The 15,366-nt window shown below is 41.6% G+C and overlaps 1 protein-coding gene across 1 annotated transcript in view; it reads left to right on the top strand.

Moving 5' to 3' along the window:
* Nucleotides 1-15,366, top strand: part of IGDCC4 (immunoglobulin superfamily DCC subclass member 4) — a 77,222-nt gene that overhangs the window by 50,462 nt on the left and 11,394 nt on the right. Inside the window, exons 11-17 of the mRNA XM_060755610.2 lie at nt 292-525; nt 3,594-3,701; nt 6,484-6,667; nt 7,925-8,052; nt 9,890-10,060; nt 10,647-10,784; nt 12,458-12,563. Coding sequence (XP_060611593.2) covers nt 292-525; nt 3,594-3,701; nt 6,484-6,667; nt 7,925-8,052; nt 9,890-10,060; nt 10,647-10,784; nt 12,458-12,563 — 1,069 coding nt within the window. The remainder of the gene's footprint in view (nt 1-291; nt 526-3,593; nt 3,702-6,483; nt 6,668-7,924; nt 8,053-9,889; nt 10,061-10,646; nt 10,785-12,457; nt 12,564-15,366) is intronic.

The raw sequence follows: 15,366 nt of genomic DNA, 5'->3' as shown, positions 1-15,366 counted from the left end.
AAGATAATAATAATAATAATAATAATAATAATAATAATAATAATACTCAGTCCTAGACACTTGGGAAGTGTCCGACGTGTGATCCAATACAACAACCAGCAGAGTGATCTTGTCTGCTGTGGATTCATCTTGTTGTGTTTCAAATAATAATAATACCACTCACTTAATATTTCATGTTCTAACTTACAAATAAAAAAATGAAATCATTCTCATTGAAGCTTTTTAGTGTTTCTTAGGCTTAAGTCTCTTAAACAATTTAATCTCAGCAGGATATGTTTCCCATTTCCCTAGTTCCATTCGCCCCGACCGAGTTAAAAGTCAGAGCCAGAATGGAATCCCTCTTGGTAAGTTGGCAACCTCCAGCCAACCATGCCCAGATTTCAGGCTACAAGCTTTACTACCGGGAAGTGGCTGCCGAGGAGAAAAGCGAGGAGAGCCCTTCGGAAGGCACCGGGGATGGCCTTTGGGACGTGGGGCCCATCAAGCTGAAGAAGAAGGTCAAACAATATGAGTTGATCAACTTAGGTATGTACACTGAGTCTTGTTCTTAAGCCCTGCAATGTGGGGTGGGGGGCATAGTTAAGTTGTTATTGCTGACTATGGGTGCATCTACTACACTGTAGAATGAATGTAGCTTGACACCACTTTCACTGTCCTGGCTCCTGAGAGTTGTAGTGCCAGAGCCTCATTGAACTTAAGAACAGACAAGCATCTCGAGATCTGAGGATTCCCTGGGAAGGAATCCCACTGGAGCATTGCAGGACAAACACAATACCTGGGAGTCACTCTGGAATATGCTCTGACCTACAAGAAGCACTGCTTGGATATCAAGCAAAAAGTGGGTGCTAGAAATAATATTGTATGAAAGCTGACTGGCACAACTTGGGGATCACAACCAGACACAGTGAAGACATCTTCCTTGCGCTTTGCTATTCTGCTGCTGAATATGCATGACCAGTGTGGAAAACATCTCACCACACTAAAATAGTGGATGTGGCTCTTAATGAGACATGCTGCATTATCACCGGATGTCTGTGCCTTACACCACTGGTATTGCAACACCTGACATCCACCGGGAAGTAGCAGCCTGTAATGAAAGGACCAAAGCAGTGACATCTCTGTCCCATCCCCTGTTTGGATATCAGCCAGCACACCAATGCCTTAAATCAAGAAACAGCTTCCTAAGATCTACAGAGATACTCTCAGGAACACATCTATCTATCTATCTATCTATCTATCTATCTATCTATCTATCTATAGCATATAGATCTCATTTGCTGTGACATACTGTGTTTTGTGTCAGTAAAATAATAGTAATAATAATAATAATAATAATAATAATAATAATATAATCATCATCGTCGTCGTCGTCGTCATTTTCTGGGGCAAGTAAGGAAGACAATCTGCTTTCTTGATCCCTGTCCCTCTTGCCTGGTCATCTAGGGAGGAGAGGCAATTTGATCTCAAATGCAATAAATTATTAATGCATCTCTCAGGGAGGGAAACTTTCTATCCTGTTTAAAAGAAGGAAAAGGAAAGAGGAGTAGACAAAACCTCGTCCTTCCCAGTGTGCACAGGCAAAAGTAAACTGCTGCTGTTCTCATTTGTTCTTCTCTGTTGATAATATTTTGCTATCTCATGTCGTTCTCTTTTTCATCTCCAAAATGGTGGAAGGTAACACGGGGCCATAATTGTGAAGAAGAACAATGGTTGCCAATGCAACTTCGAGTGCCAACTTTGCTGCAAAGCTCTTAGAAAAGAAAGGCACCAAAATATAACTTTCTTTCCAGATGGCAAATGCAGGCTCTAAGGCAAAATAACCTTTTGAAGCTTTTCCTTGAAACGAGGGCGCAGTGGCATTGCTCGCATCTCCCACTCGCATCCCAGCGAGAGAGATCCTCCTGGCATCGCTGAAAGCCTGCTTTGTGTGGGCCGCATTGTGGCTGCCAACGGAGCTGGCGATCCTTAGCTTAATTAGCGGCGCTTCATCAGTGGAGGCTGACAAGACGGGAGGCCGTGCGGGAAAAGGGAACCGGGCGCCCAAAGAGAGAATTGTCCCCATTCTCTGCTCTATTTGTAAACACGGAGTTGCTCAAGCGGTTCCCCTTGAATGAGCCCATCTCGAAAAGAAGAAGGGATGGAGAATGAGCCCCAACAGGACCAGGGAAGGAAAAGTGGGGCAGGAGGCCTTTGAAAGAGCCCTTTTTTGGATGTCCGCAGGAGGCTTGGCTTCCCTTGCTGCAAGAAACGGTGCCCAGAAAGCTCAGCTGATCGTGTCCGAAGTGCTGCACCCTTTTAAACCTCCTTCTTCGGGGAGTGTGTAATGATGCGGTGTCACTGCAACGGAAACAAACAGGTCCATGCAATTACTTAATGGGCGCCTTTGTCCTGGCTGTTTAAAAGCTTGCCCTATTTATCCCTTGGCAATGGGGAATTGGAACGTTTAAAAGCCCTGCCCCAGTTTCTTGCTGTTCGGGAGGTCGAGGGGAGCGTGGAATAAGGCTTTCTCCCTGGTTCAGTTGTTCCAGAGGAGGAGGAACACCAGCCCTTCATGGCCCAGCACTTGGTTGGGTTGCAAGATGGAGTTGAGATCCTTGCTTCTTCATAGCAATTGCTTAGCTTTCCTACTTTAAATGCATACGGACGCATGACTCTCAGCCAGGAGAAAGCGTTTGGTTCCCATATATGAGTGAATCTGTTCCAGTCTGCGATTCGTAGTGGCTTTCCAAGTGGATAGTGAGCAGATGCAGCGCTTTGAATGGCACTTTTCAAGTTCAGAGTAAAACCCAGAAGAAATCCACACCCTCTCTATACACTCTCCCTCAACATGGGAGCCAAATCCAGTGCATTTACACCAGGCACAGGCAAACTTCAGCCAGTAGGCTGTTAGGAACTGTGGGAGCTGAAGCCCAAAATACCAAAATACCTGAATGCTACACTGTAGCATTAATGCAGTTTGACACCACTTTAACTGTCATGGCTCAATTCTGCGGAATTATGGAATGTGTCGCTTGGTAATGCACCACCACTGTTCAGCAGAGATGACTATAGACCTTCTAAAACTACAGCTCTCGTTATTCCATAGCATTGAGCCATGGTATTAATTCTACAGTGTAGATGTACCACTCATCTCTGTAGATTGGTGTTTCTCAAGTCTGGGAATGGAGACAGCAACTTATTTGAATGGGGTTGTAGTCCTCCTGAAGGACCAGGTATCCATCTTTGGGGTGCATCTAATTATTATTATTATTATTATTATTATTATTATTATTATTATTATATGCCTCCCTTTGTAATTATTTAACGGCTCGCTTTGATTGTTGAATTTTGAAGAGTGTATGTTTTTTCTTCATATAGCACAATAAAAATGCTATCAAACAAGAGAGATATTGGATGTTTATATGTGTGAAATGTAATCCCCTTTGTCTGTGTTACCAATTTAGCTATAGACTGTATGTCTGCCTTCTTGCTCTGTAAAGTGGCTGATATAACTCTGTCTCACTGGAAACAGAATAAAAGAACCTTTTTAATGTTTAAAAGGTATTAATGACATGTAGATCTAGCTCATTCTCTTCTCCGTTTGCTCAATCCAGTTCCTGGGAGGCTCTATGAAGTGAAGGTGGTGGCCTTCAACAAGCACGAAGATGGCTACGCGGCGATTTGGAAGGGAAAAACAGAGAGAGCCCCAGCTGCAGCAGCAGGTAGGTTGTCCTTCCGCACCCAGACTCCTTCTGCCCAGTCAGGGATGGCTTTCATAGAAGAATGGAACTAATACTTGAGGTTAGATCAGAGCTTGAAATTGCTGAATTTTCTTTGAAGAAGGATAGGGAACCATTGTTTAGTGTCCCAGCAAGATCGCAGCCATCAAGGCTGCTAGAAAACAGAAATGGCAATTGAGCAGATAGAGTGGGAAATAAATCCATTTCTTTTCTTGAAATTATTATTTCCAGAGTGTACACATTATAACGTAACTATTGGAATATAAAGCCATCAATTAACAGTAACAATTTTTCACTTTCTAATAATAGTAAAAGATATGTACCATATAAACTCGAGTATAAGCTGACCCAAATATAAGCCAGGGAACCTAATTTTACCCCCCAAAACTGGGAAAACATATTGACTCCAGTCTAAGCCAATGGTGGGAAATGCAGCAGCTACTGGTACATTTCAAAATAAAAATAGATACCAATAAAATTACACGAATTGAGACATCCAAAGGTTAAATGGTTTTTAATATTTACATAAAACTGTAATTTTAGATAAGGCTGCCCAATTAAGATTAAACCATTATTCTAACCTTCTTCAATGTAAATGTGCTTACGTATCCTTCCAATTATAATAAAGAGAGTAAAATAATGGAATGTACTAATCAGTAATAATGGAGTAAAATAATACATGTAATAACAACAACAACAAATAGAGTAAAATAATAAATGTAATAATAATAGAGTAAAATAATAAATGTAATGATAATAATAACAGAGTAAAATAATTAATAACGTTGCCTTGAGTATAAGCCAAGAGGGGTTTTTTTCAGTCTAAAAAAAGGGCTGAAAAACTTGGCTTGTACTTGAGTATATAAGATTTGAAAGAAAACTTCCCAACCTTACTCTGATAAAGTCTTACAATATTTTGCCCTATAAAAGCTCTTAACAAGCAATGTATATTTATATATGTGTAAAATTTACATAAAGTAGTCAAAGATGGCCTAATTGTACAACATTTATCCTAATCTTGCTCTTCTTTCTGACAATGTATTTTAACTGCTTAGCACTATTATGGACCAGTCCTTAAATATTTCACCTGTGTATTCTGTTGCAAAAAGGTTTTCTTAACTGCTGGCCAAAATGCATGGGCTTTATGACAGGTCCACCATATGTGGAGAAATGCCCCTTCTTGTGTCTTACATTTCCAACATTGATTACAACATTCTTTGGTTTTTATTCGTCTTGGCAAGTTTTATTGGAGTGATGTACTGCCTGTGAAACATTTTAAGGCAGTAATGGACAACATGGGAGTCCTGGAGGCTTCATTAGCTTCCCAGGAGGACACACAACTGCCTTTTGCCCTTTCCTATATTGCTACTTCTTTAGTACTGATATGTACAGGGTGCGGCAGCATAACTTCCTTTTTTAAAAATGCGCACCATTCAGTCGGTTGAAGACATAGCGGAGCGCTACTGGTCTCGTTCGAGAGGCGGGAGTATCAAGTTTTGTCCTGACACAGTTCAGTCGCTATCATGCGTTGGAACAGTGAGGAGCGTGCCTTTGCCATTGAGGCCTATTTTTCGAGCAGATGTTCTGTGATCGCAACCCAGTGCACCTTTCGGATTCACTTTAATTTAGTCCCATTGGCCCCTATCCTGGACCGGAAATCAATTGTGATGTGGGTCACTACAGTCAAACAAACTGCAAGTGTGACAAGACGAAGAACTGGAGTCCCTCGGCCCATGAGATTGCCAGAGAACATTGAGGCAGTGAGAGTGTGAATGTTGCAATCACCACTGCATTCTGTGTGCAAACATGCACCTGCCCTTGGACTTTCTGATCATTCTGTGAGGAGAGTTCTTCACGTTGATCTTCATTTCCATCCTTACAAGATGGCGATTGTGCAGGAACTTTCTGAACGTAACTTCAATTCTCGGAGGAATGCGTGTGAGGTTCTTCTTGAAGTCATTCCTGAGGACACTATTGTTGTTGTTTTTTTGTGATGAAGCCCATTTTCATTTGTGTGGATCCGTCAACAAACAAAACATGCACTACTGGGCTGACAACAATCCTTGAGAATTGCATCAAAGGCCTTTGCATTCACCTAAAATCACAGTGTGGTGTGCAATTTCCTCAGCTGGCATTATTGGTCCCTGGTTCTTTGAGGAAAATGAAGTAGCAGTGACAGTGAATTTGGATGGTATGTAAACATGTTACAAGTTTTTCCCCCCACGGCTAGATGGGTTGGAATTAGGGGACATTTGGTTCCAACAAATTGGTGCAACTGCACACACTTCAAGAGCATCAATTGTTGTTTTGAGGGAACACTTCCCAGAGTGCCTCGTCTCAATTAGGGGGGATTTGGAGTGGCCGGCCCGCTCTCCAGATTTGGCCCCTTGTGATTTTTTTATATGGAGTTTTTTGAAATCCCATGTTTATGTGAACCATCCAAGGACCTTACAAGATTTGAAGAACAACATCCAGGAAGAAATTGCCAACATAATGCCTGCTATGCTGGCAAGAGTCATGACAAACGCCAGAAATCGGTTTACTCAGTGTATGGAGAATGAGGGATGTCACCTACCTAATTTGATCTTCAAAACTACGTAAAACAAAACTTTAGGTATGCACCTACATTATAAAAAATTCTGATTCATACAATGGGTTTTATTAAGTTTTGAAAAAAGAAAGTTATGCTGCTGCACCCTGTATTTTATCCCCTCTCATTATTTTGAATCTGTGCGCCATTCCTTGCTGTTTCCTTACATCTCAGACCCGCCAGTTCAGAAGGGACCACCACTGCCTCCAGCACATGTCTATGTTGAATCCAACAGCTCCACTTCAATTTGGTTGAAGTGGAAGAAACCCGATTTCTCCACGGTGGAGATTGTCAATTACACCGTGCGCTTCAGCCCCTGGGGACTCAAGAACGCTTCCCTTGTGACCTACTACACAAGGTAAGACGTCAGCTGAAGAACAAGGTCGTAAATGCAATGACATATCCTACCGCACTCCTTCATGAAAACCCAAGTATATGTGGCCAAGCAACACGCATCAGAGTCTGGTCAAAACATCCAAAGGTACTATGTAATATGATTTTTGTTCCTGGGTTATAAATGTAATTTCCTAATTGGTTCTATCAGAAAAACATGGGAAAAGTTTGTTAAATTGTAAAAACTTAGTTCGTTCAGGAAATCTTGCTATAGCACATTTTGCCCTAGTTTTTTAATGAATATCTCATCATTGAGCCTCAACCAATTCGACCTACTTTGTGGCTGCCACAAAAACAAAGTTTCTGGTGTAGAACAACTACTTCCAAAGTAAAGAGTGCACAATTAAACAGGAAATCATACTTTCAATCCAGGAACAGACTCCCCCCCCCCCAAATTTTGTTACATAGTGTCATTGAGGAGGAAGAAGGGAAAAAAAAAAAAAGAAAGCCTACAGCAGTTTGTTTTTGCCGGAGGTTCTCGGGAAATGGAAGATTCTGTTCTCTCCCCTCCACTTCCTTCTGCTGAGCCCATCAAAAACAATTCTATTTGGGGGAAAATGCATGAAGCTGGGGTGGAGGGGAGAAATGATGTTTAGGAGAGAGAAATTGGGAGGACATTTTACAAGCAGCTTAAAAAGCGTGATTAATTGGGACTTTCTCTGCCAAATTGGGATACGTTGAAGGCATGAAATTGATATGATGGAAAGGTGGTCCTTCCCTGGAGACATTTGGCAGTAATGCAGGCAGATTTATGTCCTGACTACATGGATTTTCACTGCTATTCCCTACAGCTATTTTGCCCATGTGAGAAAAGAGTCTTAACACCAGTGTCAGTTGCTTTTGTATCAGTATAACTTACTAACAAGAGATCAGCTATTTCTTTGGCATTGTTCCCTATTTACTTCTTCAGCAGTAATTGCAGGGAGGTGTCCATCATGTATTCCTGACCCTTTGTGGATGTGGAGTGCATGCCCACTGCTGATTCGCAAAAAGAGGCCTCCTTTCGATGTCTCCGCTTGTTTTTCAAAAGGCATCTATGGCTCTGTCAAGAGTGGCCAAATTCCAGCAAACACAGTGACACCTCCTCATCTTGCAAGACCTGGCAACTCTTTTGCCCTTGCTGGCTTGCCAAACACTCGCCTAGCCTTTCGCAGGTCACACAGCTGGCAATCTGTGCCATAATATTTCTCTCCCCTCTCATGGCTCTTCCTTGCCACCACAGCTCCAACGAAGAGATCCTCATCAGCGGCTTGAAGCCATTCACCAGATACGAGTTTGCTGTGCAGTCGAATGGGGTTGGCATCGACGGTCCATTTGGCAACGTGGTGGAATGGTTCACCCTTCCAGACCGTGAGTAGCCCAACGTCAAAGTATTGGCAAGAGAAGAACAATACTATAGTTCCCAGAGGCTACACCACAATATGGCAATTTCTGGGTCAGCTTCCAGCGGAAGAACATCATAGAGTTATGCTGGAGGATCTAAAAAATGCCTAGAGGCAACACCTCTCCAGCATGACTGGATTCTTCAGCATGACTATGGACAACTTCCTATGGAAATGCCTAGAAAATGCCTAGAGTATCATATCTGCAGCAAGTCTGAACTCTTCAGCATTACTCTACAGACAACTTCCAGTTGAAGTATACCATAAAATTATGCTGGAAGATCTTGAAAATGCCTAGAGATAACACCTCTCTAGCAAGTCTGGATTCTTCAGCACGAGTATGGACAGCTTTCTATGGAGGTATACCAGAATTATGCTGGAGGGTCTAGAAAATGCCTAGAGATAACACCTCTCCAGCAAGTCTGGATTCCTCAGCATCCTTCCTATGGAAATATTCCATAGAATTATGCTGGAGGATCTAGAAAATGTCTCGAGATAACACCTCTCCGGCAAGACTGGATTCTTCAGCATCATTCCTATGGAAGTATTCCATAGAATTATGCTGGAGGATCTAGAAAATGTCTAGCGATAACGCCTCTCCAGTAAATCTAGGTTCCTCAGCATGACTATGGACAACTTCCAGTGAAAGTGTACCATAGAATTATGTTGGAAGACCTAGAAAATGCTTAGGGACAACTTCTTTAGCAGTTCTTGGTTCTCCAGCATGAATCTATGGCCAACTATGGGAAGAAGGATGCCAGCAAATTGCACTGGGAGGACCTAGAGGTAAATGTCTAGGGAGAACACATTTTTAAAGTGAAATTGTGGGTGAGCCACATATATAGGTGCCTTTCTATAGTTGTTTCATCTTTAATCTTGCTAGAATAAAGGATGACAAGGTGCAAGACATGATCCATTACTAGTTGCGACATCTTTTGTGCGGGTACCAGATCCCCAATGCCCCATTGTTATTGCAATGGTGGTTTTACACTTTAGCAGGGACCTCTTCACCATCCAGATCAGAACTGGAAGAAGACACCTGGAGAATTCCAAAGGACTGTTATGTTGAAGGTGTGAACACAAATCAGTTGATTGAATTTAGGACAAAAGTGGCTCATTAGGAAGCAAGTTGCTCAGCAGTGGAATGAACTTTGAATTCTCCATTTGTTAGGAGTTTTTTAGAACCAAATTTTGGATGTTCATCTCTCAGAGGTGCTTTAATTTAAGATTTTCTTGCAGCAACATGAAATTGGATTTGATGACCCTAACTCACAGATTCTATAACTTCTGGTTTCTATTTAAGAATTAGTGACTTAACTTAAATTTAAAACACCTCTGAAGACCTATCTCTTCTAGCAGAAGGTCTCCCCAGTTGGTTTTAATCATGAATTTTAGACTTGCGTTTTGTGTTCACGATGTTTTAATCTTTGTGTGGTGTATTTTAATATAAGTAGAAATAAGTTTCAATATATGTATATAAAGTTTATGATGATTATGGGCTTTAGCTATGTTTTAACCTGCCTCGAGCCACAAGGAGAGGCGGCTAAGAAATAAAATAATAATAATAATAATAATACTTATATATACAATTTAATATTATTATTTTATATTATTTTATATCATTATTATAATAATTTATTATTATTATTATTATTATTATTATTATTATTATTATTATTTCCAAATCTGGTGCTGTCTGAAACCAATGTTGGGGATGAAAATTTGACCACAAGTAATCTTAATGTTCATTTATGTGTAGTTTAATGTTGACTGGTGCCACTGAACATTGTGCTCTGTTTTTGCAGGACCCTCAACTCCTCCCTCCGATTTGCGGCTCCACCCCATCAACCCATATGCTGTGCAGGTCCACTGGTGCCCCCCTTCCGAGCCCAATGGCATCATTGTGGAATATATCATCCTTTATAATGCCAACAGTACTCAACCTGATGAGATGTGGACTCTCCTGACCAAAGAAGGTGAGTATCTGCAAATGCACATGAAGGGAAACAACTGTGTACTACGATGCTTGACAACCAGATCTGTCAAACTCAAGGCCCACCATGCCATTTTATATGGCCCTGCAGATGCTGAACTACAACTCCTGTATTCTTCATCATTAGACATCCTGAGTACAGCTGATGGGTGTTGTGATACAGGAACATCTGGCAGGATGCAGTTTGTTCTGTTTAGTCAGGAGATCGGGGTCTGGATAGAGATACATGGCTTGTGGATAGGATGTCTAACTTTAAAACGCCCTTCAACCTTTCCCCAACCTCAGAGGCACAAGAGCTGTTGGGTTGCCATTCCCATTATGCTCAGTCCACATGGTGGATCATCAAAAATGATAAGAGTCATCATTCCATGACACCTGAGCACCCGAATTAGGTGGAAACTGAACAGTACTGACCATGATGTAATACAATTATAATTGGCCTTCAGTTTCCATGGAGTCTCCATCCATGGATTCAGCGGCCCCTTGAAGGCAACCAAAAGGTTGATGTGCCCTTCATGAAAATGAGTTTGACCCCAGAACACAATGCTCTGAATCTCTCTCCTGTTCAGGCAATACATTCAGCACTGAAGTCCATGGGTTGGAAAGCAACACCAGATATTTCTTCAAGATGGGAGCCAAGACGGTGGTTGGGTCAGGACCTTACTCGAAGGTGAAGGATGTGCAAACCTTGCGAGAGAGGTTCTCAGGTACCATTCGTTCTTGCTCAGGTACCATTCGTTCTTGCCAAGAGACATTTGTTTGTAACAAATGTCTCTTGGGAGACATTTGTTACAAACTAATGTTCTGCAGGGTCTACCTTAGTGAAGGCCAGAGTTGAGAAAAAAAACCCTCCTCCTCTCCCTCCAAGCTTTCCCTCCTCTTTCCTGCTTCCCCCTTGCCTTCCTCACCTTAAAAAGCTCTTTTTCCTCATGCCCCATCCCGCCAAAAGCCTTTTTCCTTCACCTTCCTTGCCATCCAGATGCTTTTCTCCTCACTTTCCTTGCTTCTGAAACCCTATTTCCCTCGCACCATTCAGGAGATGCTTTGATTGGGCTTTTCCTGTGTAGCAGAAGTTGACCTGCATGGTCCCTGGTGTCTTCCACTGAAATACTGTTAAGTTTATGGACATCAGAAAATTTGTCCATGCTCTCTCTCTCTCTCTCTCTCTCTCTCTCTCTCTCTCTCTCCACACACACTCAAGATACACACACACGAGTTGAATGAAAAGTAATGCCTCCATCTTCGTAACTCCTCAACAGATGGCAGTACTGGTATGCGGCAGGTACTGGCTTGTTCAGTAGATTCTCCTCTACAGTTCCATTTTGGCGGGAAGCCTTAGTATTGCACAGTTGTGTTGTTAAAATGCCAAGTATGGAGCCCTGCGCAGATGGTCGGTCAATGCAACTTAAGCAATGTGCAGTCATTGAATTCTTGATAGCAGAAGGTGTCACCCTCAAAGGAGATTCATCAGAGAATGCAAGCTGTTTATGGTAACTGTGTTGATGTGAGTACTGTGTGTTGTTGGGCGAAAACGTTTAAAGATGCTGAGGTGGGAACATCTGATTTGCGTGACAAACAAAGAATTGGATGTCCTGTGACAGCAACCACCGAGTTTCACAAGCAAAAGGTTGACAGATTGATTCAGGATAATTGTCATATCACTCAGAGAGAAATTTCAAGCATAATCGGCATTTCACAAGAATGTGTGGGTCACATTATTGCTTTGCTTGGCTAGCGGAAGATCTGTGCACGATGGGTACCCACGATGCTGACGCCTGAAATGAAAGTGCACAGACTTGAAACTTCAGAGACTGGATCTCACCACCGTACGACACCCTTCATACAGTCCAGATTTAGCATAGTCTGACTTCTATCTGTTCCCGAAAATGAAAGAAGATCTGCGGGGACATCATTATGCTTCTGATGAAGACATTGAGAGAACTGAGAGATGCTGGTTGTGGAAAAAGAGTGTCAACTTCTTCCATGACGGCTTCAGAAAACTTGTTCATCATTGGCAGAAATGTATCCAGTTGTCTGGTGATTATGTGGAAAAGTGAATAGTGGTAGTTAAAGAGCACATTCTAAGGATTATTTCTGCATTTGATTTATTAAAATATTCCCATCCAAACCCAAGTAACGCAGGTGGAGGCATTACTTTTCATTCGACCCTTGTATAATATATAAACATTTCTTGGGGCTCTATGAGAAAATTTTGCTTCAAAAAGAGCTCTGTGGCTGAAAATGTTTGAGAACTCCTAGACTAGAACAAAACCATTGAATCAGATGGATTTACCCTTTGACCGGTCCCAGCTTTCCAATTCTCATTGTCTCCATCGTTTCCTAAGAATATTGACTCTTTCCTTTGCCTCTTGCCCATCAGATCTTCTGGACATCCACTCGGTCACAGGGATTATCGTCGGTGTCTGCTTAGGCTTGCTGTGTGTCCTTTTCTGCATGTGTGCCAGCTTCCGCAACCACAAACCGAGGTAGGTCTCACATCGCCTGGAAAAGGTGGAGCCACTTTGGGTTGAAAACTCTCCAAGGTGCTGAACCTCAGTGAAGTTTAAGACATGGAATAGAGTTGGTGAAAGAAAAATCACCTAATTGCCAGATCCATATCTGATTGAACCATACCAAGCAGTCCTGTTTGGGGGACATATATCTCCAAATTCCATGCAGATCAGGCTGGGTCTGTCCACCTAAACATTAGGAAGACCTTCCAAACAGTAAGAGCTCTTATTGGATGGCAGGACGGATTGTCTCAAAGGGTGGCGGACTCTCCAACTTTGGATCACTTTAAAAAAGAGCCGGATGGTATTTTGATTGTGTTTTCTGTCTGGGGGGATTGGACTAGATGGATCTTGTAGTCTCTCCCAGTGCTATGATTCTTTGAAAATTCCAGCATGGATCATTTGCACAAAAAATGGCATCTTCTTTACAGGACTAATTTGCAGGATATAATTTTTTCTGCACAGAAAAACCACTCGTAAATGTTGTTGGAAGTCCCAATCTGCAAACAGAGCAGACTCCCAATTAACCAGCACCCATGGGGATTGCTAAATGCCAGATAAATGTAGTTTCTAGTTTTTTAGAGTTATTATTCATAATAGACCTAAATTATACTATACCCCCTATGATAATATATCATAAACTCTGTATTGGCGTGATATTCATATATATATTTTGTCGTGTCAGGAGCAACTTGAGAAACTGCAAGTCGCTCCTGGTGTGAGAGAATTGGCCGTCTGCAAGGACGTTGCCCAGGGGACACCCGGATGATTTGATGTTTTTGTCATCCTTGTGGGAGGCTTCTCTCATGTCCCTGCATGAGGAGCTGGAGCTGATAGAGGGAGCTCATCCACCACTCCCTGGATTCGAACCTGCAACCTGTCAGTCTTCAGTCCTGCTGGCACAGGGGTTTAACCCACTGCACCACCGGGGGCATATTGCATATTGATATGCAGTAACTAAAAGCTAAGGAAAAGAAATAAAGACAAATGTAACCTAATATAAGACAGTTTTATCACTTTGTGAAGGTTGTATGCAATAAAGTATTGTCTTTCCCCATGTTTTTTCAGCTGCTTGAGAATTCCATTTACTTGAGACTTCCAGTTAACTGAGAGTCTGCTGTAGTATTCAGAACCAGTGCAGGTCTCAGGGACTCTCTTGCATTCGTGAGGCAATAGATATAATAAATGTAATAATAATAAATGTTTTTAATTGATATGTATGTATGTGTGTTTATGGCATCTAATTGTTGCCAATCTGTATGCTCGCTGCCCTCAGTCGCCTTTGGGCTGAAAAGAGCAGGATAAAAATGCTGTAAATAAACAAACAAATAAATAATAAACATAATAATAAGAGATTCAATTGTTCACCCTGACCAATGAGAATGCAGTTAATAGGGATTTACTAGGCATGGTTAGGTTCGGTCGGAATCTTCACAATTCAAAATAAATTGAGAAAGATTTGCTTTTTGAAGCAATTTCGAAGTTTTTAAGGAAACCAAAAGTCCCTTTGTCCTTCCAAAGCCTTTTCCGTCATTTCTGTTGTGAAGCAGTAAGTGAGTCCCTGCTTCTGATCCCTGGCCTTAGCTCAAGCCAGAGAATCTGTTTTAAACCAGAGTGGATGAATTTCCTCCCCCGCTTGTGTCTCAAGCCTGGGAAACCGTTTCAAACTAGAGTGGATGAATTTCCTCCCTATCCTCTCCGCCACTTGTGTCTCAAGCCTGGGAAGCCGTTTTAAACCAAAGTGGATGAATTTCCTCCTTTTCCTTTCCCCCCGCTTGTGTCTCAAGCCAGAGAAGTTGTTTTAAACCAGACAAGGATGAATTTCCTCCCTTTGCCCCCCCCCCCCCACCGCTTTTTGAAATAAAGACCACCCAATGAAACAGGAAATAACACTTTCAAACCATTAAGGAAGGATTCGGAAGTTGCAGAAGTTTCAAAATGTTCTGAACATTTTTTTCTGTGAAAATCAGAATTGACTTTAGAATTGAATCACCAGCGCCCCCTACATCCGAAACGAATTTTGAACCATTTTTTTATTTACCCTATTTAATTTTATGCTCACCCTTTGGAGCTAAATTCTCTTGCAAAAATCTGAGTGGGCATTAGATTTGCATCATATGGTAATCTTAGTGTTTATGACCTTGTAAAACTATATGATTTCATAACATTAAGTCAGGGTAGTTAATGTTGACTTAATCTACGACACAAATGCACCCCAAGGTTTTCCTTTCCATTGCAGAAAGCTTTGGTGTTCTAACGCTTTTATTTTTGAAGAAGGAATGCTAAGCTTTGGAGTAATTTGTTGACAGATATTCCTCTTAGCAGTAGGTACTGAAATCCTTTGGAATATATTTAAGACCCAAACAAGAGAGAGAGAGATGAACACTAGATCATCTGCTACATCAGAATGAAAATCTTTCTGTTCTTGATTACTGGCAAAGGAGAATTTTAGCTAAACAAGGCACTAAGTCATTCATATAGATCAGGGGTCCTCAAACTTTTTAAACAGAGTGCCAGGTCACAGTCCCTCAAACTGTTGGAGGGCTGAATTATAATTTGAAAAAAAAATATGAATGAATTCCTATGCACACTGCACATATCTTATTTGTAGTACAAAAAAACACTACAAATGAAGAACAATTTTAACAAATATAAATTTATTAGTATTTCAATGGGAAGTGTGGAGTTGCTTTTGGCTGATGAGATAGGATTGTTGTTGTGTGCTTTCAAGACTTAGATTGACCCTGAGCGAGGGCCGGGTAAATGACCTTGGAGAGCT

This window comes from Anolis sagrei, chromosome 9 (assembly GCF_037176765.1).
Source record: "Anolis sagrei isolate rAnoSag1 chromosome 9, rAnoSag1.mat, whole genome shotgun sequence".
NCBI lineage: Eukaryota > Metazoa > Chordata > Lepidosauria > Squamata > Dactyloidae > Anolis > Anolis sagrei.
This window is presented reverse-complemented; position numbering and strand designations above follow the sequence as displayed.